General features: G+C 44.6%; 1 protein-coding gene across 3 annotated transcripts in view; it reads left to right on the top strand.

Annotated features, from left to right (window-relative positions):
• Positions 1 to 23,060, top strand: part of PTPRG (protein tyrosine phosphatase receptor type G) — a 747,715-nt gene that overhangs the window by 605,759 nt on the left and 118,896 nt on the right. For all 3 annotated transcript variants that reach the window (XM_043885370.1, XM_043885371.1, XM_043885369.1), the window contains exon 8: positions 3,991 to 4,183. In XM_043885370.1, the coding sequence (XP_043741305.1) occupies positions 3,991 to 4,183 (193 nt within the window). The remainder of the gene's footprint in view (positions 1 to 3,990; positions 4,184 to 23,060) is intronic.

Genomic DNA, 23,060 nt, shown 5'->3' with positions numbered 1-23,060 from the left:
CTGCCTGCCAGTGCAGGAGACGCAGAGGACTTGGGTTTGATCCCTGGGTTGTGAAGATCCCCTGAAGGAGGAAATGGCAACCCACTCCAGTATTCCTGCCTGGAGGATCCTATGGACAGAGGATCCTAGTGAGCTACACAGCCCATGGGATCACAGAAGAGCCAGACATGACTTGTGCACTGATGCATGCACTAATGACAATAATATTTACTGAGTACCTTTTCTGTGTCAGGAATTATTTCAGGCAGGAAAATGTTTACTGATAATACCTGTCTAAAGGTGTTGGACCAAGGTGCATTTGAGAAGATCACTGTGTTAGCTAGATCTAGAAGAATGTAGTTAACTAGATCTAGAAGAACTGAACAGATTACACACCAAGTCAGAGGTGGACCAATCAGAGGCCGGAGAGACACAGCTTTTTAGTTTGTTCTATGTCTCGTGCATTACATGGGGCTGCCTCGTTGCCCAACTCTTCGAGGCACCTTCCTATTGTCGCCTGCCCTGTGAATGGCGGCCCATGGAATCCAACAACGTCAGGGTCCCGGTGGTCAGGTTTACCTTTAGCAACTGTGGGTTTCAAGGCGAGGTTAAGGACTGAGGGACAACATGCAGCAGCTGTGTGATGAGCTGCAGAAGCTGTCTGGTCCAGATGACCGCTGACCTCCTGCCCAAGTGAAAAATATAGGTTCCCCTTGCCAGTCTGGGGACCATGGAAGCTTCCACTCAATGACCAAGCATGCCCATCACCAGCAGAAGAGGCCACTGGCAATTTTTATCCAACTGAGAGGAGTGACACAGTTTCCATAAATGCAGCCAATACCGAAGGACATTTGATGAGCCTGCTAAGCTTGTCCTCCTTTTTTCTCCTTTTATGCGACTGTCAAGAGAAGCTATGATCCAGGTGACAATATAATATCGCCCAGGTCGTCAGTTCACTCTCAGAACCATCACATCCCTCCTTTGAAATCTTCGGGCAAGTTGAGTTAATGACAAGGATGTGGCTGAGCTTTTAAGCCATTGAATGTCATTAAACTGTAAGAGCAATTTGAGCGAAATCGCTTCTGTGTTGAATTCAGAACCTGCCTCTTTTTACAGTTATATGACTAATTCTTTCCTGAGGCATCAGAAATAAACTTTTCAGGAGTACTAAATGAGAGCTGCGAAAGAAACAAGTATTCAAGAGAATAAACAAACCTTGGAGTCACATTGCTGAGGGTCTCCCAGGCCATCCTTTCCTGGCATCCCAGAGATGAAAGAATTTGAAGACAGATGGCTGTCCCCTCTAAAAAATTTCTGGTCTGACTTGCTCTGTATGACAGCCCACTCTTCTTTAAAAAAAAAAAAAATCACCCTAAAGTTAAGGAATTCCTCCCTCTATTCAACTCACGTCTCTTAAGGCTTTAATGCAAACCAATTTTCTCTTATTTGGCCATCTCTGGATGTGGATAAGAGCTGGTCATCATCTTTCACATACAAGGCCTTTAATCAAATTACTCCTTACTCACCTTTTCTTCAGGCGAAACAATTCCTCTTCCTTTAACCTTTCCACAGGAGATTGTGCTCCTTCCCTTTCATCTTGTTGGTTGGTCTTTCCCTTGACTGCCTCCAGAAGCTCTTTGTTAATTCCTTTCATGTAATTTTTAGGACTTATTTTCTCTGAGAAAATCCTGAAGCTCCTCTCACTTTGAGACGCTTTCAGTTCTGATTTTGGTAGTCTCTACCAAGTGTGTGCACCTTGCTCGGTTGAGTTGATTTTTCCTTTTAGCACCTCCAATTATTTTCATCTGAATAGGTCACCTTTAGACAGAGTAAACAGTCCAGTTTTCTTAATTATTCTGCTTTTATTGCCTCTCTCCCTTCATGATACATCAACAGGGGCCATCAGAAGGAAGAATGGAAGAAAGACAAATTCTAAATAGCAACCATGTGAGTTGTTAGAAGTTCTATGAATTGTAGAGACCTAGAGTAAAAGGGGAATAACAGGCTACTTTTGCATGAAAGACCACCTTGCTTCTATTCCCTTGAAAGAAAAGCAGAAAAAGTTTCATTGTTTATTATCACTTTCTACGTGCAGGAGAATTGGGAGAGGAGGTGGAATGATAAGTGAATCTGTATACTTACATAATTTTTCTTGACGGTGTAAATTCAGTGCCTTCTCATGCAAAGAGAGGAGTTTCAGACTGTAAGCCAGTCATTTTCTGTCATTCTGTGAGGCTGTTAGAGAAACACCGGGGTTCGGTCCAGGCTTCAAGACGCCCATCCAGAAATCCCGGTCCCAATTCTCTTATTATCCATTGGCTTAACCACCTCCTGATCCTGTAAGTTTAGGGCAGCCACTCCATCTCAGCTTGGAAAGTGGTTTTCTAATACCATTTCCCCTTGTAATTCTCTCCTGCAGAAAGCATTCTGATTTGGCATTCAAGGAGTCGGTTGGGCCAGAAAGCATTTGTTCAGTTTCTCTATTTATTTCATTTTTAACCCCAGCTCAAGGAGTTGGTATTTTGGTGGCTGGACATTTTACGTTACGCTCCATTTCTCTGGTTACAAGAGTATCTTTGTGGTCTGTTGAGAACAAATCTCTGTCACTTAGCCCCTGTTCTATTCCTCCTATATAATAGAGTGATCTTTTCTTTAAAAAAAAAAAAATTATTGGAGTATAGTTGCTTTACAATGTTGTGTTAGCTTCTCTGTACAGCAGAGTGAATCAGCTCTACTTATACATACATCCCCTCTTTTTAAGTTTTCCTTCCCTTTTAGGTCACCACAGAACATCGAGTATAATTCCATGTGTAGATGCTCATTAGTTACCTGTTTTATGCATAGTAGTATATACATGTCTCCCAGTTTCCCAATTCATCCCACTGCCACCCTTTACCCCTTACTGTACATACATGTATTCTGTACCTCTGTGTCTGTTTCTGCTTCGCAAATAGGTTCATCTATACTATTTTTATAGATTCCCTATGGCCTTTTTTATGCCATGCAGAATGTTGAGGGCCACAAAGAATCCTTTTTGATAGTATAAATAGGATCCTGGAGCCCTGAATTTTTCTTTGATTTCCCCTAAAAGTTTAGATAGCAGTCTTGAGGAAAATGTTTCCTAGTAATATTGATAATAATGACACCTAATCTTTACCATGGGCTTACTGGCTGCTTCATAGATTTTAATCTTTTTAGCAACCTTAAGAAAGGCAGTACTAGTATCATATCCATTTTATAGATGAGGAAACCTGTGTTACAGAAAGCTTGAATAATTTGCTTATGATTACCCATCTGGTAAATGTTGAACTTCAGTAGTTTAACCTGCACATCGTGGGCTTGTCAACTTGTGACTTAGTAACTGCTGAACTCTATCCCTAGTATATAAGGAGGTACTTAGTAAGAATTATTGCTAAATTGTGAATATTTCTAAAGTTCTTCTGTTCCTGGAACTGTTTTAATGACCACGCATGGATAATCTCACTTACTGCTGACCCAAACCCTATCCGGTCGATGTTGCAGTAATTCTCACCATTTTACCAAGAAAGATTTGAGGCTCAAGAGAAGTTAAACAACTTTCTCAGGGTCACAGAGTGGTTGAGCCATGGAGCTAGAATTCCAACCCAGGAAGTCTGAGTCTCAAACTTAACAGTTTCACTATATAACTCTGTGCTGCTTCCTGTAATACTGAAGTTCTTGCCAGGGGTTGGGGTGGGGTTGGCTGGGGGGGTTGCTGCAGAAAGACCCAGCCTCTTGTCTGAGACACGAGCTACAAGAGTTCTAAGCACCTTCCAATGAAGTGTTTTCCTTTTCAGTTGACAGAAAGGAATCCACAGCCAGATAAGCCCATTGGCAGTGATTCCAGCAGGCAACCTGTGTCTGGCTGAGTTTGTCCCACTTGACTTCGGGTACCTCCCACCACCTTGTGTTCTCATCACCCCTCCTGGCTTTGGACCACGTAGCCTTCTAACCAAATTTCTTTTTTCTCCTTTTCTCTGGTTCTGTGTTCAGCTCGAGGCTTTTTATTCCATCTTCACCACGGAGCAGCAAGACCACGTCAAGTCGGTGGAGTATCTGAGAAATAACTTCCGGCCACAGCAGGACCTGAATAACAGGGTGGTGTACAAGTCTGCCGTCCGCGACGCCTGGAACCACGACATGACCGACTTCTTAGAAAACCCACTGGGGACGGAAGCCTCTAAAGGTACATTTGGATTCAGCGCCCTTGCCCAGAGGAAGATTTCCTTATCATAAATTATTTTAAGTGAAAAGGAGTTCAGAACCAGCCAAGAATTGGAACTTGGCATTAAAAACATGTTTCTCTGCTAAAAGAGACTTGTCTGGGTGATAAATAGAAGCATTTGTGGGAATAACTTCAGTTAAATAGATATGTTCAGAATTGCCCTTTTGACTAGCGACGTATCAGTCCTTCTCTCTGTAATTTGACCTTGTAGCGTCAGCACTAAACTCGTTGATGTCTTAAAGCTTTTTGGTGTCTTACTTTTTAACTCTTTCCCTGCTGCAATCAGGTGTTGGTCTCTGAGCTCAAACATCAGGCCCTCAGACTTGCTTTCAACACCCCGGTCTTCAGCTTTCTTACTAACTTCCATCGTAGGCAAGAAGTCCCCCTCCAGTTGTCCACCTTCACCAGACATCACGTAACCTTTTAAATCTATTGTTAAACAGTTCGATTCCCAGATCTGAAAAACATAAGTTTCATAACTTGCTTGTGTCCTAATCGTTTTCCGTTTCTCCTTTCTCATGGGAAACGGTCATGAATTTCTCTCCCAGGAAATTGGAAAGTCTGATTCTACCCTCACAGCCCAACCTTCAAGCTCTGTGATTTGTCGTAAGATCACGGAGCTCAGGAAACCCTTGGAGGAATAAGGCTTGTCAAAGTCCCAGTATTTGGAAGGGAGGAAGGAAAAAGAAGGTTATTTCCTTTGGGTTTGAAGAGGTGGGTCTTGTCCAAGTCAGTTCTCTCCTTTGAAATAGTGAGCTTGGATGATGTGGGAAGCGCATGTGTCATTTATTGACATTGACAGTAGACTGTGGTATTTTTAGCATCATAAGTTGTATGCAAGGGCTTTATTTCAGGAATATATACCCCTACCCCCAATAAAAGGAACCAGTTTACTGGCATATGACCTTTATAGGAACAAGGGGAGTGAGTTGATATTCCAGAAATAACTGCATTGACATGCCTTTTGATGATAAGAATGAGCCCATTTTCCAGCCTCGTGTATCTGCAAAAGAGCTGAAAGAAGAGGAAAGGGAGTTTTAACAATGTGATCATCTCCTTCCTGTCGGTGTAGTTTTGTCAGACAACTGTGCAGAGAAGCTAGTCTGGCCAGGTTCCGTCAAGACATACTTGAGAGTCAACAAATTTGGGGCTGACACTTTGTCAAGGGCATCATTTATCAACTGGGAACAGCAGGAAGGTTGAGAAGCATGCAAACCTGTAAAATATCTTGGATTGGACTGGCATGAAGAACCTTATTTGGCTTTTTTTTTTTTTTAATCCAAGTTAAAAATAAAGCAAATGGCCAAACTGTAAAGCTTTCTCCCAAGAGAACATGCTTGGGGAAAGGACGACTCTTAGGGCTGACTATGTTGCAAGAGGTGGGGCATTCGGAGGATGGGGAATTTTTATCACAAGTCAGTATAGGATCTGGTAGCTTGGAAATGCTGATGTTATGACAGTTACAAAGTTCTTTCCTAATAAATGGGCTTGAGCATCTGATATACCAGCTGTGCAGAGAGGGTGCATAGTCCTCACCCAAGGAGATTAGAGAGGACACTGGTTTCCATTGTGTTAAATTGTCAGAGTGGGCAGGATCCTCCACTGAATGGGCTTTCTCTGATTTTGAGCAGAACCAAGGACCCATCCTTAGGTAGAGGGAATTAGTTCTTCATCTTATAAGGTTACAGTGATCGTGGTATGCATCCATTGTTGACTCCTAAGATGTCTGAATATTAAAATGTTTTGTGATCTTTCTAGAGACAGAGATGTAGACACAGTCTTCTTTTTAATCTTTTTAACATAGTGTTGGAGTGTAACCTACAGAAAAGTGTACACACAGTATGCATACAACTTGGTGACTTTTCAAAAACTCAATATATTTGAGTGACACATACCCAGATCCAGAAACTATCATCACATCAGCTTCCCAAAGCACATTCTTCTCCCCATTCCTAGTCACTGACCATTCCCAAGGATAACCATGATCATAGTCTTGCCTTCTGATCAATTACGTATAAACAGAATCAGTTCACCAAGTTCTTTTGTATGTCTTGCTTCTGTTGCTTTTTACTGCTTTGAAGAGTCACCTGTGCTATTTCACATAGTTGTAGCTTGTTCTTGTTGCTGAATTTCAGTGTGTGACTGTACCTGAATTTATCCATTTTAATGTACATGAATTTGTAGATTATTTTCATATGTTGGTAATTATGAATTTTTTTTAAATTACTTATTTGGCTGTGCCGTGTCTTGGCTGCGAAACACGGAATCTTTTTAGTTGTGGCCTGCGAACCCTTAACTGAAGCATGTTGGGACCTAGTTCCCTGACCAGGGATCAAACCCGGGTCTCCTGCATTGGGAGCATGGAGTCTTAGCCATCAGGGAAGTTCTTGAACATGCCTTTTAATCAGCATGTGGACGCATCTCTGTTGGGTATGCACCCTGTTGTAAAATGACTGCAGCCTAAAGGAAACATGTGTGTTTGGATCTGATTAGATACTGAACAGTTTCCCAGAATGACTCTATGTACCACTTTACAAGTCTGTCAGTGATGTAAGAAAGTTTTCTATTTTTGTTTACACTTTTTTCAAGGCCTAATTCACATATCATAAAGTTCTGGGGTACTGAATGTGCAATTCAGTAATTTTTATCAAACTTACAGCTATGCAGCCATCACCACATCTACTCTTAGAACATTCTCTTCACCCCAGCAAGTTCCTTCATGTCCGTTTGCGGTCAGTTCTTTCTCCTAACCTCAACTCTGCCTTTGACTTTAGGACTTTAGGATTTATCCGTGTTGTAAATCAGTAGCTCATTTCTTTTTGCTGCTGAATAGTATCCCTATTTGTTTTTTAAAATAACAGCTTTACTGAGATTTAATTCACATACCATATAGTTTATTCTTTTACATTGTACCCTTCAGTGGTATTCTGTATTCACAAAGCTATGTGATCATCACTAGTATCTACTTCAGAACTTTTTGTCACCCTCAAAAGAAATTCCATCCCTCTTAGCGGTCACTCCTTTTTCTCCTATGCCTGCTTCCTGCCCAGGCCCAGGAAACCAATAATGTGCCTTTTGTCTGTATGGAGTTGCCTGTTACGGAGATTGCACATAAATGGAATCCTCCAATTCTTGACTTTTTGTCTCTGGCTTCTTTCACTTAGAATCATTTTCAAGATTTATCCATATTTGCACGTGTGTCAGAATTTCATTTCATTTTATGAACAAACTATACATCATTGTATGGATATACCACATTTTGCTTATCCATTTGTCAATTGATAGATCCCACTTTTGGCTCATTATGAATATCATTGCTTTGCACATGCATGTTCATATTTTTGTCTGGATGTATGCTATCATTTCTCTTGAATATAAACCTAGGAGTAGAATTGCTGAGTCATAGGGCAACTATGTTTGCTTTTTTTTTTAAGAACTGCCGAACAGTTTTCCCAAAGCAGCTGTACCAGTCTACATTCCCGTCAGCATCATGTGAAGCTTCTGATTTCTCCACATCTTCACCAACACTTGTTATATATCTTTTTTGTTGTAGTCATCCTAATGGATATGAAATAGTATCTTTCTAGTTTTGATTTGCACTTTCCTGATGACTACTGATGTCCCTGTTTGGTTTTTAAATATTTATTTATGTGTTTATTTACTTGGCTGTGCCAGGTCTTGGTTGTGGTTAGTTGCATCATGTGGAATCTTTAGTTGTTGCAAGGTCTTTTAGTTGCAATGTGTGGACTCTTTAATTGCAGCATGTGGGACCTAGTTCCCGAACCAGGGATCAAACCCAGGCCCCTTATATTGGGAGCGCAGAGTCTTAGCCACTGGACCACCAGGGAACTTCCTTCCATCCCTTGCATTTAAATGATCTTTCTATTTGTTTTAAATGTCGTAGAACTATGGTCCACATGACCAAATGCTCCTCCTGGTATTCCACCAAGAAAACTGAGGTATTTCCATGGCACCAAAGGCTGAAAGCCAGTCACCAGTGCTGGCAATTATCAAGAATCCTGGAGGGCTTCGATTATTGAGCTTAGTGATCTGAGTAGAGAAAAGCCAATACAAAGGAGGAGCCCCTTTATTTATTTATTTTTAGCTGTGTTACATCTTCATTGCTATGTGGACTTTTCTCTAGTTGTGGCAAGTAGGGGCTACTCTCTAGTTGCAGTGTATGGGCTTCTCATTGCAGTGGCTTCTCTAGTGAGAGCAAAGTCTCTAGGCCATGTGGGCTTTCATAGTTGCAGCTCCAGGGATCTGGAGTGTACACTCAATAGTTGTGACACCTGGACTTAGTTGCTCTGTAGAATGTAGAATCTTCTTGGATTAGGGATCGAACCCATATCTCCTACACTGGCAGGTGGATTATTTACCATTGAGTCACCAGGGAAACCCAGTAAGCTTTTTTGATTAAGGACCAGGTATTGGGCCACGTGATCTCTTGTTGCAACTTCTCAGTTCTGCCTCTGTAGCATCAAGGCAGCTGTAGGCAGCACATACATGAGTAGGTGTAGAAACTGTCTTCTAAAAAAACTTTATCTGTAACAATAGGTGGCAGTCCAGATTTAGCCACGGAACAATAGTTTACCTACCCCTGCTCTCGGGGATGGCTCAGACTTAGGTGAAGAAATCCAATCTTAGGCGTGTTTGAAGGTATTTTCATGGTGGCCATGACTGTGAAAGTGTCCATGGCTTGGTTCTGCCTTTCCAAGACACTCCAAGAGGTTTATTAGCTTGGTAACCATTCACTGGCCAGTCCACCCTAAGATCTGCTCATCTTCCACTCCAGATGTGTAAGCAGAGCCTCAGTAGACTGAGCCCCACCTCCCTCATTCCCTGGCTGTGATCATCAACTGGTGTTCATTGAGCAGCACTGTGGAAGCTGCCTGATTAAGGTGCCCCCATCCTGCCCTTCTGTCAGGATGATCCGACATACTGGAACAAAAAAAGCAGAATTAAGCTTTCAGACCCAAGCAGGAGATGCATGGCCGCACATGACACCCAAAGAGGGGGAGAACTCATCCTAATATTGTATTGATGCCTGAGACAGACTTATAATGGATATCATCTGTAAAAAGATATAAAGCTTGTTTCCAGGAAATGGAAACAACATTTAGACTCAGTGGATTGTTCACGGGACATCCAAGTCACCACTCTGCCCTTTGTCAGTAAATAACTTGGATAGACTTTGAGATTTAATGGGCTGTCATTTTAGTTGCTCTTAACACGTCCCGAGCACATGGAAAGGCACGTCAGTGATTAAGTGCTAAATACTGTCTATTGTGAAGACTTTTGGAACAGTGAACAGAGAAAAATAACTTTCCTTCCAACAACATGAAACATATGGTTTATTAATGTAACGAAACCTGTTCAAACCACAGTGGAATCAAAAGCACTTGATCTGATAATGTGATTTGATGGCTTAATTAAAGTGACACTGTGTAATGTAATAAAAGCAAAGGAAGAGGACAGTGAGCTGCCAGGGTCCCGCCCAGGCTCCTAAAGCCACTACCATCGTTTTAGGAGAATGATTTTTGCTTTTTTTTTTTTTTTTTTTTGCTGAATGAGGAATGTCTTTGTTAGCTGTATTTTTAGTGCTAAAGATTGCTTCCTATCTTGGTTAAAAGGCAGTTTTTAAGGACATGTACCAGTGTGAGAATGCCTAAGTAACTAGCCTATTTTAAATCAGAACACATTGAGAAAGAGCATCCCGTTTTCCACCCAAATTAGCAAACAACGAAGTAAATCCATGGTTGCTTTTCAAAAGAATTTGACATTGAAATCATGGCTTTCTGCTATTTTGGGAGAAAATATTAATGTTGTTCTATTTTCAGTTTAATCATTTTCACTCACCAGATTAATGAGCTTGAATCACTTTATCTTCATAAAAGAAATTCTGATATGAGCACTTAATTCCTTTGTAGGCAGCTGCCCTCCCAGAAACTTTTCCCCAAAAGTTACCTTGGTACTTCTAGAAAGTTTCAACATAGAGAAGTATAAGGAAAATAACATTTTAAATGCAGCCCCTTAGAAGATTGTTACCTGTCTTCTTTTAAAAGTGGCTTCCCTGGTAACTCAGGTGGTAATGCCGGTAATGCCTCTCCTGGTAATCCAGGAGACCCCAGTTCGATTCCTGGGTCGGGAAGATCCCCTGGAGAAGGGACAGGCTACCCACTCCAGCATTCTTGGGCTTCCTTGGTGGCTCAGTGGGTAAAGAATCTGCCCACAGTGTGGGAGACCTGGGTTCAACCCCTGGGTTGGGAAGATCCCCTGGAGAAGGGAACAGCTACACACTTCAGTATTCTGCCGTGGAGAATTCCATGGATGTATATAGTCCATGGTGTCACAAAGAGTTAGACATGACTGAGCGACTTTCACTTTTACTTTTTTTTAAAAAGTATTACTAGCTGTTACTTTTTATTCTTGGAAGTGATTAAGAAAGAAGTAAAAAGAAAAAAAATAAGGCTGGTTTTTTAAGACTCTCCAGCATCCTGGGTTCTCATACTTTTTTTTTTTTAATTGGAGGGTAATTGCTGTTCTCTTGTTCTTAGTGGCTCAGTTGTATCTGACTCTTTGTGACCCCATGGACTGTAGCCCACCAGGCTTTTCTGTCCATGGGAATTCTCCAGGCAAGAATGCTAGAGTGGGTTGCCATGCCCATCTTGAAAGTGATTAAGAAAGAAGTGAAAAAACAAAAAGGCGGCTGATTTTTTAAGAATCTCCAACATCCTGGCTTCTCATACTTTTTTTTTTAATTGAAGGGTAATTACTTTACAATATTATGGTTTTTGCCATACATCAACATGAATCAGCCATATAGATATACACGTGTCCCCTCCCTCTTGATCTCCCCTCCCACCACCCTGCCCACGCCATCCCTCTAGGTTGTCACAGAGCACTGGCTTTGGTTCCCTGTGTCATAGATCAAACCCCCACTGGATATCTACTTTACATATGGTAATGTATATGTTTCAATGCTGTTCTCTCAAATTCTGGGTTCTCATACTGTTGAAGGTTATGCCATGTTCTATCAAACACTTTTACATGCTCAGATATCCCATGATGATTAATTTTATGTGAATAGGTAGAGAGTTGGTATAAGTTTCCTTTGATTGGTTGGCATGAAGTTGATAGTTGACATCTAACTTAGCTTTAACTACTTTAGGCTTATGTTTGTAGGCAGTGAATTTCTTTTCATGTCTCAGGCAACTTCATCTACAATGCAGAGCTTTCTCTAGGAGCTATGCCTGTTGCACCTATGATTTAAAAGGCTACATAGGGGTTTTCATGGACCAGATGCTATACTGACCTTTTCCATTCATATATGTTTTATTTAATCCTCAAAACAGCCTCTGTCAGGATTCACATTCATTTATCAAATATTTGTTGAGCATCTACTATGAACAGGTATTAGGCAGTAGACATAAGGCTGAACAAGAGAGAAGAGTCTCTTATGGAGCTTAAGTTTTAAGGCGAAGAAAGAAACGAACAGGTCAGCCAATGATAAAGCTCCAGTATTCTGCAGATCAGATCCGGTGGTTTGCTGGGAGTGGCAGAGTGTAGTGAGGCCATGGGGAAGCAAGCTTCCCTGGATAGAGTGACTATTCTATTGCTCAGTTTTGTCTAACTCTGTGATCCCATGGACTGCAGCACTCCAGACTTTCCGGTCCCTCACTGTCTCCCGGAATTTGCACGTCCATTGAGTCGGTGATGCCATCCAACCATCTCATCCTCTGTCACCCCCTTCTCCTCCTGCCCTTCAGTCTTTCCCAGAATCATGGTCTTTTCCAACGAGTTGGCTCTTCGCATCAGGTGGCCAAAGTATTGGAGCTTCACCTTCAGCGTCCTTGCAACGAATATTCAGGGTTGATTTTCTTTAGAATTGACTGGTTTGATCTCCTTGCAGTCCAAGGGACTCTCAAGAGTCTTCTCTAGCACCACAGTTTGAAGGCATCAATTTTTCAGCACTCAGCCTTCTCTGTGGTCCAGCTGGTGGGCTAGTCTACGAAGTTCTGAGAGGGAAAAGTCCTTTGCAAAGGCCCTTCCTGAGGCATAGGAACCAGTGAGGGTGAAATCTCGAAAGACCTTCCTTGGTAAGGGAAGACTTAAGACGATGTTCTTGTAACAGTGCGATGCCTTTGAAGGGTGCTAAGCAGGGCTGCGGGACCATCTGACCAGGTTTTTAAACCCACTGCTGATGGTTAGGTGAGGAATGTTTGCAGTGGACATGGGGAGAAATTGGCAAGACGGCAGGAGGCTGATAGAAATACTCCTGGCAGAATGATATTGGTTGGATGAGGGCGATCCGAGTGAAGGTAAAAGTCATCTGTTAGGGTTGCATTTTGTCATAGAGTCTCTAATATTTACTAACACTTTGGATGGAGGGCTGCTGGGGGCAAGCAAAGAGAGAAATGCAGTGTTACTGTTTAACAGATGAGGTATCTAAGATTCCGAAAGAACAGGTGGTCATCCAGAGCCTCCCAGCAAGGACGTAGAGCTGAGACGTGAACCCAGATCCCTTTGTGTTCAGATACAGTGTTCTTTCTATTTCACGAGGGACTTCAAGCTCCCATATGTATCCACAAGCAGTGGCCTCTGGTTTTAAATGTCACCAGGTGGCTTGAGCAGCACAGTTTATTACTCTTTCTCTGAATGAAGGAGCTTTAAAACTAAACGTCCTTGCGGCAATCAGATACCCTTCCTAAGGATCAGGCTTATCCTCCTGAAAGGAATCACTGGACTCTCTTTATCCGCTTGGCTTACTTTTGACAGGTTATCTTGAGTCTTCAAGGCAGGGGCTACTGAGGCCTTGATCACTGGGTTGCTCCCAGGGAGGGTCAGGGAACGCACCTGATGGGGATGGTAGAGCCTCCTAGACTGAGGATTTTGTGCATCCTTGAATCAACAGGACCTGACACAGTTCCTAAACCATGAGCAAACAGTTACTGTTCGTTGAATGAATGAATGGGGAGATGATATAAGGCCGGTGGGTACGAATGTAGATTTTGAGGTCAAGTACATTTGGACTCAAATTCCAGGCCACTCGTTTACTCCTGCATGTCTTTGCTCTAGTAAATATCTAAGCCTCCATTTCCTTTCTGTAGCATGGAGCTAATAATCACATTTCCTTCCCTGACTTTTAAGTGAGACAGTGTACCTCAGCCCAGACACTGTCAAGGCATTGGTACGTTTCTTTTGTAGCACTTCTCAACATCAAAATTTCACATTCACTTGTGTATTTTTTTTCCCCTAAGACCTAGCTCTCCCACTACCTTATAAGCTCCATAAGTGGTAAAATTGTTCTTTTGTTTTGTGTTGGTTTTTCTTTGTTACAGAGAGGGTGCAGTGCTCACTGTTAGCTCCACAGGAAATGTTGGAATGGATGGATGGATGGAGCTAATCTATACATGCCAAGTGGCCAGGAGTAAAAGAATTCTTGCTACAAGAGGTGGCACAGTTGAGGCATTTATAATCTAGCCCAGACCAGGTGCTGTAATGGGGGGAGCATGGCCAGGCACTTGGAGTAGGGTTCCACACCTCTCCCAGGCTTCCCCAGTAGTTCCACGATAAAGAATCCGCCTGCAGTGCAGGAGATTCAGAAGATGCATGTGCAGATCCCTGGGTCAGGAAGATCCCCTGGAGGAGGAAATGATAACCCACTCCAGTATTCTTGCCTGGAGAATCCCACGGACAGAGGAACCTGGCGGGCTACGGTCCAGTGGGTGGCGTAGAGTCGGACACAACTTAGCCACTGAGCACTTCACACCTTTCCCGGGACCTGAACTCAGAAAAGCCTCTAGGATTTGGAAAGGCATGACTCCACCATGCAAAGAAGGCTTTCCTCTCAGTCCCAAGGAACAACCACGCTACCCAACTCCTCCACCGCTGCCAAAAGCAGAGGAAGGAGGCACCGAATGAATCAGACGCTGGTGTCAGGATGCGCCCAGGCAGATCCGCTTTATGGTTTGGAAGCTGTTGAGCTGGTACTGGTACCAGATGCTAGCGGCCGTCTATCGTTTTCACACGTTATAGATATCCCCTAATTACTGAATCTTCTGTCTCCAGGCAGGTAGGCAGAGTTTCACCTTCAGGGCCGACATAACCACCCTCCCACAGCTTCAGCTTTTCTCTGCCCTCTAGAAAAAAACCTTCCCTGACATTGGGTTTGTTTGTGTGGGTGCTGTGGTGCTTGTGTACCGCAACCTGGAAGTTAATAAAGGCCACCAGCATCCTTCCTCCCAGAGCAACACACTTCCCTTTTCTGTCGCTAACTAGCAGCTCACAGCCCGAGAAGCAGGAGGTGCCGAGATGCTTGCGTGCGTCCCCACGGAGTCATGCGAGGAAGGTAGCTGGGAGACAGATGATTTGTCTGCTCTGTTCTTCCATTCATTCTTCCATGAGCAAACACAGGCTCCTTGAAGCTGATTTTTCTCTAGGTACAAGGAACATGGCCTGAACCCTTGGCTTTTTCAGGGCGTAAGCAGGGCAGTCACTCCCCAGCGCCCGAGACTATGTGTAAAGACACTGGGCGGGAGCCCACGGTGAGGCCTCTGGAATCATTGTTTTCTCTCGCTTAAAAAGAAAAAAGACTTATCTATTTATTTGGCTGCACTAGGTCTTAGGTGCAGCCCATGGGGGTTTTAGTTGTGGCATGTGAACTCTTTAGTTGTAGCATGTGGCATCTAGTCCCGTGACCAGGGACCCAGCCTGGGCCCCCTGCATTGGGAATATGGAGTCTTAGTCACCAGGCCACCAGGGAAGTCCCCATCTTTTCCTCTTTCTTTCTAAGCATAGCCAGGGGTTGTCACAGTTCCTGGCTTCACTCCTGGGTCCTCTCGGGACTGGCTTTGTGATCCCAAAGCACTGGCTTGGACCCCCATGAGCGTCGTGGCCTGTGTCACATGTACGTCTGTGGGAGAGAAGGTGCTGTCTGCCCATCGACACAGTGCTAACAGGTATTGTCTATGAAGTGGACGGAGCCCTGTGGTTTCCATGCAAAACTGGCTTCCGAGAAGAGAGGAGCCTTCTCCATGAGGAGTGTACTGAGCATCTCAAACTGTTGGTTTTCACCTTTCAGCTAGAAGCCCAGCTCCTCGGCGCATATGGATCTGTGTGCCCAGGGGTGGGGATGGGGTAGCTAGGAGGCAGAAGTGGGCCTGTTGCTCCCAAATGCTGGGGGAGTACTGCTTGATTGCATCCTGGTCTCTCCAATGTAAGTGGCATTTCTGATCTCTTGGGTCCTCTTACCCAAGGCCAGGTGGGGTTGCTTGAGGCCAGTCCTCAGGTGTGGAAGACCCTGAACCAGACCAGAGAGGGCCATCCTTACCAAATGACCTGTTGGTACAGGTGCCACATCTAGGGATTGAAACAAGGTTGGAATTCAACCAGTGGAGCACATCCAGTGGCTTCCTTGAGCCAAAACAAGTAAGAAACGCAGGTGCCAGGAATCAGATTCAGAGCTGGTAAGGTGAGAACCAGAACACTCCTTTTAGATAGAGTCAGTACCTGAGTGATACCTAATTCTAAGAGGAAAGCTACTTTAAGGACCAAATTCAAGCAAAGGAGTAAAGCACTGTGACTTATAGAGTCATAGTCATCTAGAATCAAAGATGTAAATAAAAGCCTGGCTAAACACATCAGTGTGGTTCACTAGTTGTTCTGTTGACATGGCCATTGGGATCACTTAAAGAGATAGATCATGGGGTCTTAGATCTTGGGTGGTGTTTAGAAAAGTCTCCCAGTACTGAGGACAGCTTTTCTTGTTCAGTCGCTAAGTTCTGTCTGACTCTTTGTGACCCCACGAACTGCAGCACTCCAGGCTTTCCTCTTCTTCACCATCTCCCAGAGTTTGCACAAACCCCTGTTCATTGAGACGGTGATGCCATCCAACCATCTCATCCTCTGTTGCCCTCTTCTCCTCTTGCCCTCAATTTTTCCCAGCATCCACATCTTTTCCAATGAGTCTGATGTTTCTTCATGATAAACGAGACTGTAACATCATGTCAGCCGTGGAAACTAGGAGGCTAGTCAAGAGAAGGCCCAGCTTCAGTCTCAGGGCACTGGGCATTTGCCCACCTCAGACCTGCAGCCTGCTTTCTGGTACTGAGCCTCCGTTGCAGCCCATGACTAGAGCAAGACTGCAGGTGAAGTTAAGAGGTACCACGGAGAAAGGATGCCGTGTTCAGTTAAAGGTCCGCTGTGCCCTTTTGGCTGGCAAGCACAGCACATTATTGTTGGGACGGAAGGAAGGGCTCTTGGGCACATGGAATCCAGCCTTGCACCCAGGGTCTGAGAGGCAGCTTTTCTTAGGCAGGACTGGGATGATGCATCACTCTGAACTTGGCCACCTCCCTCAGCGCCAAGCTGAACAATGCTATTTCCTGCACAGGACAGAGGTACCTCCCCTGGCCTTTAGCTCTCAGAGGAAGACGGATATCATGCAGACACAAAGACTCCAAGGAAGAGGGAGAGGTCCGGACGAGCAGAATGTGGGAAAGTCAAACCTGCGTGTTTGGAGGACTCTGGCTGCTGCTGCTGGGTTTTGTTGTTGTTGTTGTTTTCATATTTGTTTACTCATTTACTTCGCTGTGCCAGGTCTTAGCTGCACTGCACGGAATCTTCAATCTTGATTGTGGCATGCAGGATCTTTTTTTATTTGTGGCATGCAGAAGTTTTAGTTGAGGCATGTGGAATCTCGTTCCCTGACAAGGAATCAAACCTGGGCCCCCTCCATTGGTCATGTGGAGTCTTAGCCACTGGACCACAGGGAAGTCCCCTGATGTGTTTTGAGCCTGTGACTCCATCATACGCACCGTGCAGACAACCGATGGGATGAGGAAGTTTTCTGGCTTGCTGTCTCCCATAGTAGTTGCCACACAGCTTCTGGTACTCAATTGTTGACCGAAAAACTGAATTGTGTTAATGCATCAAAGCTTGTTCGAGGGAATAGGGAGGATGCCATTGGGTGATGAAGAAAAGAACCCTAAGGGTGTGTTAGGAAAACTGCGTTCTCCCTCCTGGGTAGGTTCTACACCTCCTGGGTGTTTCTCCTTTCCCTTGAGGCAGAATCCTTCATTCTTGGTCACCAAAGAATGGGGTTTCCCCACGACAAGTAATTCTCTGCAGCACCAGCTGAGTGTCCCACCATGTAACCCAGCTCTCACACTGCCTGGCCTCTGGCCCACAAGACTGCTCCCACCCTACTTCAGACGCCAGCCACCAAGGAGCAGATTCCCAGATTACCCATAACTACTGTCTGATTTGGTTACAAACTGGGGATTCACATTGTTTTCTCCTCTGCTTTGATTAATTTGCTAGAGAGGCTCACAGAACCGAGGGAGACGTGTTTGCCAGTTTTTTGACAGGTGTGACCAAGGTGGCAGATGAACAGAGGTGACGGGAGACATGGGGTGAGGTCTGAGCAGGTCCCAGCACAGGACCTTCTGTCACTGCTTTTGGGTGCGTTCACCCTCCCAGGGTATGGGTATGTTTTCCTCTCTGTTTGAAGAAAAGAAAACCACTAACTTAAAAAAGGTAAATCCACCCTCGTGTTCATTGGATTATTTACAAATACCCAAGATATGGAAACAACCTAAGTGACTATTGATTGTGGTTGTTCAGCAACAAAATGTCATGCCCAACTCTGCGACTTCATGGATTGCAGCACGCTAGGCTCTGCTTTCCTCCACCATCTCCCAGAGCTTGCTCGAACTCATGTCCATTGAGTCGGTGATGCCATTCCAACCATCTTGTCCTCTTTTCTCCCCTTCTCCTCCATCTTCACTTTTTCCCAGCATCAGGGTTTTTTCCAATGAGTTGGCTCGTCACATCAGGTGGCAAAAGTATTGTAGCTTCAGCTTCAGCATCAGTCCTTTCTGTGAATATTCAGGGTTGATTTCCTTTAGGATGGACTGGTTTGATCTCCTTGCTGTCCAAGGGACTTGCAAGAGTCTTCTCTAGCACCCGAATTCAAGATGAATGGATAAAGAAAATTGTGTGTGTGTGTGTGTGTGTATATACACATATATATATTTAATATATATTTATTTATTTGTAATGGAATAGTATTCTGCTGTAGGGAAGAATGAAATCTTGTCAGTTGAAACAGCATGGGTGAACGTTCAAGGGCTTCCCAGATGGCGCTAGTGGTTAAAAAACCCACCTGCAGGGAGCGGGGATCAGGATGGGGAACACATGTAAATCCATGGCTGATTCATGTCAATGTATGGCAAAAACCACTAGAATATTGTAAAGTAATTAGCCTCCAACTAATAAAAATAAATGGAAAACAAAATAAATAAATAAATCATTTTTATGCAGATGTTAATTACACCTTAAAAAAAAAACAACAACCCACCTGCCAATGCAGGAGACATAAGTTAGCTGGGTTCGATCCCTGGGTCTGGAAGTTCCCCTGGAGGAGGGCATGGCAACCCACTCCAGTATTCTTGCCTGGAGAATCCCATGGACAGAGGAGCATAGCAGGCTTTGGTCCGTAGGGTCACAAAGAGTCCGACACGACTAAAGCAACTTAGCATGCACACGGGGGTGGACTTGGAAGGCATTATGCTAAGAGAAATAAGTCAGACAGAGAAAGATAAATACCATATGATCTCATTTATATGTGAAAACAAAAACCAAGGACATAGATACAGGGAACTGACAGGGGTGAGGTTTGGGGGTGGGAAAAAGAAGTGAGCTAGTTTTTGTTTGTTTTGTTTTTTGGTTTAAATAAATTGAACAATTTTGAAAGGAAATTTTTGAAAAGAGTAAGAGATGTTTCTAGTATCACTTGGAAAATTACAAGGTTTTAGGAGCTATGTGCCAGGAACCCGTGGCAAAGACCAATATATATATATTTTCTATTGTAACAGGTTAGAGTTTGCATGATTTAAGACAGCATAGATTTAAAACTTGAAAACAGTTGTCCTCATGCTTGGGGGAACTTGGGGTCTCCCACATCTTGAGAAAGTGGTCCTCGAGTCAGAGCTGGCAGGGATGGACTCAGCTCCACAAACTTACTTCCTTTGAGACCTGGGTCTCCACCATCCTCCTCCTCATTCTCTGCTTGCCAAGTCATGGTAGTATTCTTCCCAATTTTCCCACCTCAGGGACTTTGCACAAGCTCTTTTTCTGTCTTCCATATGTAAATTTCCTTCCTTCCTGCTCATATTATAAACACCTAATCATTGTTCAGATTTCAGTTCAAGTATCACTGTGCTTGGTCAGCTTTTCCTAACCAGTCTCTCAAATCTAGGTCATAGTTCTTTATTAAACCGTTTTACAGAGTGACTATGACATTTTCCTTAAAAGCATGTAATCACATACTCCTTACTGCTGGGAGTATTTAACCTTTTTGATGCCATGGACTCTTTTAGCCATCGGGTGAATCCCATAGACTTCTAGACTTCTCATACTGATGGTTTTCGATCGATTACTGAAGAAGCCAATTATCCTCAGATAATATGAAAGTAATTTTTAATTGTAACATAATAATTGATCTGTTTCTTGATGAAGACATTCAATTATAAAACCTTGCAGCAGATCTAATAACCATTATAATTTCAAAATAATAATGAACATGAAGGAAAATTTGAAGTATTAGCAATAACTGCAGTCAAATAGGAATGTATCTGATTTCTATTGGTGATGTCACACAGTTTCTGCTGACACTACAGCAGTTTCCAACATTTGAAATATAAGGAAATGCTAAATTGTAGTTAGAGATTAGCAAAAATAAAAATGTATTTTTTTCCATCCAAATTAACACATTCCTGTGGATTCTATCCAGAGCCCCTGAGGAGCCCCAAATTAAGAAGCCAGTTTTAGCTGGGGTAAAGCAGTTAATGTCTGTTTCCCCTCTGGGCTGTAATCTCCAGACGATCAGAGGCCGTGTCATCTTGTGTTCACATTTATTCCTAGTTCCTGCCGTATAGTAGGTGCTTAATAAATATTTAACAGTTGCTACTTCTTATAGCATCCTGGCGACATAGCAGCCAGTGTGTGCTTGCACGTCTCATAGATTTATTCCTGATGCTTCCACCCAAGCTTTATCGCTAACCACTCCACTTGCTGTGTCCAGAGCCGAAAGAGTCTGACTCCAGAGTGACAGAGTGAGTGAATGACCCTCTTGAATCTCAGACTCTAAAGCAGAGGTAATGATGGAACCAGCAGCCCCGCAGAATGACCTGAGGATGTGATGATGTAATTTGTGAAACGCACAAACTCGGCCCGGAACCAGGCTCCTCAGAGAGGACCCGTTACTGTTGCAATGTTGTTGGAGAACAACACAGTCAAAGGCCCTGGGGTGGGCACTCTGCACTACCGCTCCTGTGTCCAGCCTCCACGTGATGGCTTGAGGGGACCACAAGCTTAGTTTGTATTTCTGATGGAGGGGAACTGTACTTGGGCTGCGCCCAGTCTTGAAAGTGAAAGTGAAGTCACTCAGTCGTGTCCGACTCTTTGCGACCCCACAGACTGTAGCCCACCAGGCTCCTCCGTCCATGGGATTTTCCAGGCAAGAATTCTGGAGTGGGTTGCCATTTCCTTCTCCAAAGGAGTTGGAGGCTACACTGAAAATTGTCAAGATATGCACACTCTCATCTGTCATTGAGAACAAAGAAAACCAGAAAGAAGGGGTGGGAAGAAAGCTTTTTTGCACAGAATATTGTTAAGCAGGGGGCTTTCCACTTAGCTCTGTGGTAAAGAATCTGCCTACCAATGCAGGAGACACAAGTTCAGTCCCTAGGTCGGGAAGATCCCCTGGAGAAGGAAATGGCAGTCCACTCCAGTATTTCTGCTTGGGAAATCCCATGGACAGAGGAGCCTGGCAGGCTCCAGTCCATGGAGTCAGACACGACTTAGCGACTAAACAACATTAACGAGGGAGGAGGCGCAGACCTGAGGCTGGAGCGGGGATGTACTGTGTCTGTATGGGACATTTTCCACCTTTCAAGCCCTTTGAATAACCCTCCTGACCTCTTCAGTGCCCTTCTGACCTCTTCAGCACTGTCTTGCAGATGGGAGAACAGACCTGGGAGGTGTTGATGGAGAGAGTATGTGTGATCACTGCACCTATCTCCTTGGTATGGAATACGGCAGGCTGGGGCCAGTTCTGAGACCCCCTCCCACTCGGGGTGCACAGCCCAGCTCAGTGGCTTGATCTCTCTGAATGCCAGTGTCTTCATTCATCTTTCGGGGAGAGGGTGGCCCTGTGGACCATCTGAGAGGAGGGCACGGAGCCTGACCCCTGGCGGGCGCGTGGCACCTCCATCTAGGTAAGAGTCCCGGTGTTGTCCTTCCCCCAAGTGCCAGGGCTGGGACCCTGCTTTGACCTGGTTCTGGCACTTCGCCCATGTGGTTTCCTCACTTTCAGGAGCTCTTGGGCAGTTTTGGGGGAGGTGACCCCCCCCCCCCCCCGCAGAGTACCACGATGCCAGGTTTGAAGTCCTACACGATCAGCTTTGGGGGACTTCATGTTTACCCAGACCTTTTTGATACAGCCCTTTAGAAACAGAAATCCTTCCCCGAGGCCATTTCTTTGGAAATTTTCCCTAAAGCGCTCCATATTCAAGGGTTCTTGAGTTAGGCCAGGCGAGAAAGCAGTGACAGGCATTAGGTGGTCTGAGGCTAGGCTGGTGGCTGAGAAGTTCCCACCTGCTCACGAGGACATCATACTCCTGCTCTCCCTCCCCTGCCTCCCCTGCGGTCCTCCGCTGGATCTGTGTGATGTCACCCCCATCCGGTCCCCACCCAGTCCCCACTTCACAGGAGGCAGCAGTCTCTTGTCCGTTGACAAGCTCTGTGAGAGAGCAGATGGCCCAAATCCCTGTGTTAGAGCTGTGCTGTTCATTTGACGCCTGATCAATAATTGCCTGTTGCCTCAGGTGCAAAACTCGAAGGGTCTGGTGGCGGGAGGAGACGTCCAGGGAGGATTTCAAATCCAAATCATGTAAGGCACTTGGAACTTACACTGGCTTTCACAGAGAAAGTCTCCCACTAGTTTATCTCTAAGGCCCCAAATGAAGAGGATTGGGGGTGGAAGGGAGAATCTCTCATATATTTGTGGAACCGCCGAGAAAATATCCCTGACGTTGATTGAGAATCAGAGGACCTTGGGTGCTCGGCTAGAAGCCTCTTCATTATGTAACGAGGGCTGGGATCATAATTAAAGGTGGTTTAGAAGGAAGGTAGAGATTCTCGGAGCTGGCGCCCAGCATCAGCCAAGATGCCTGTGAAATGCAATCAGACTCCAGTGGGAAGGTAATCAGACCCCCAGAAGGGGAGGCTGATGTCAGGAGCACCTCACAGGGGATGGTTGTTCAGAGAGCCGGGTGTGGTGCATCCTGCATGGTTAAAAGGCTTTGATTTTGTACAAAAGGATGAATCAGGATTGGCCGACGCCCTGTGGTAGGTGCAGTCGTGATGGTCATCACCAAGGGCATAGGGCATCTGCTTCCTGCCTAGGGCCAGGCAGCTGTGAGTGAAGGCAAAGGAGGGCGGTGGGAACTGCAGCAAATATGAGGGCACAGCCCCATCTGAAGGTGGAGCTCTGGGAAACCACTGCTGCGTGTGGATGCAGGCCCAATTGAAAAGCTGGTTCTACATGTAAAATATACAGGTTTTTAACAACTTACAGACCAGAGATGTATTAATACATCTCTTGTTTCCCAAATGTTATTGGCCGAAGTGTTTCGATATTTGCTTACATAACAAATCACCAGCCACAGGTGTTAGTTTCTGCAAAAATCCCCTGGTCAGTAATCCCCAGGTGGGCCCGGCGGTTTGTCCTTGCATGTTCCACTGGGCCTTGGGCCCTCAGCTTCTGGCGGAG

Source organism: Cervus elaphus, chromosome 24 (assembly GCF_910594005.1).
Source record: "Cervus elaphus chromosome 24, mCerEla1.1, whole genome shotgun sequence".
In the NCBI taxonomy this organism is placed as follows: Eukaryota; Metazoa; Chordata; class Mammalia; order Artiodactyla; family Cervidae; genus Cervus; species Cervus elaphus.
The sequence above is the reverse complement of the archived record's forward strand: the minus strand, read 5'-3'. Positions and strand labels throughout refer to the sequence as shown.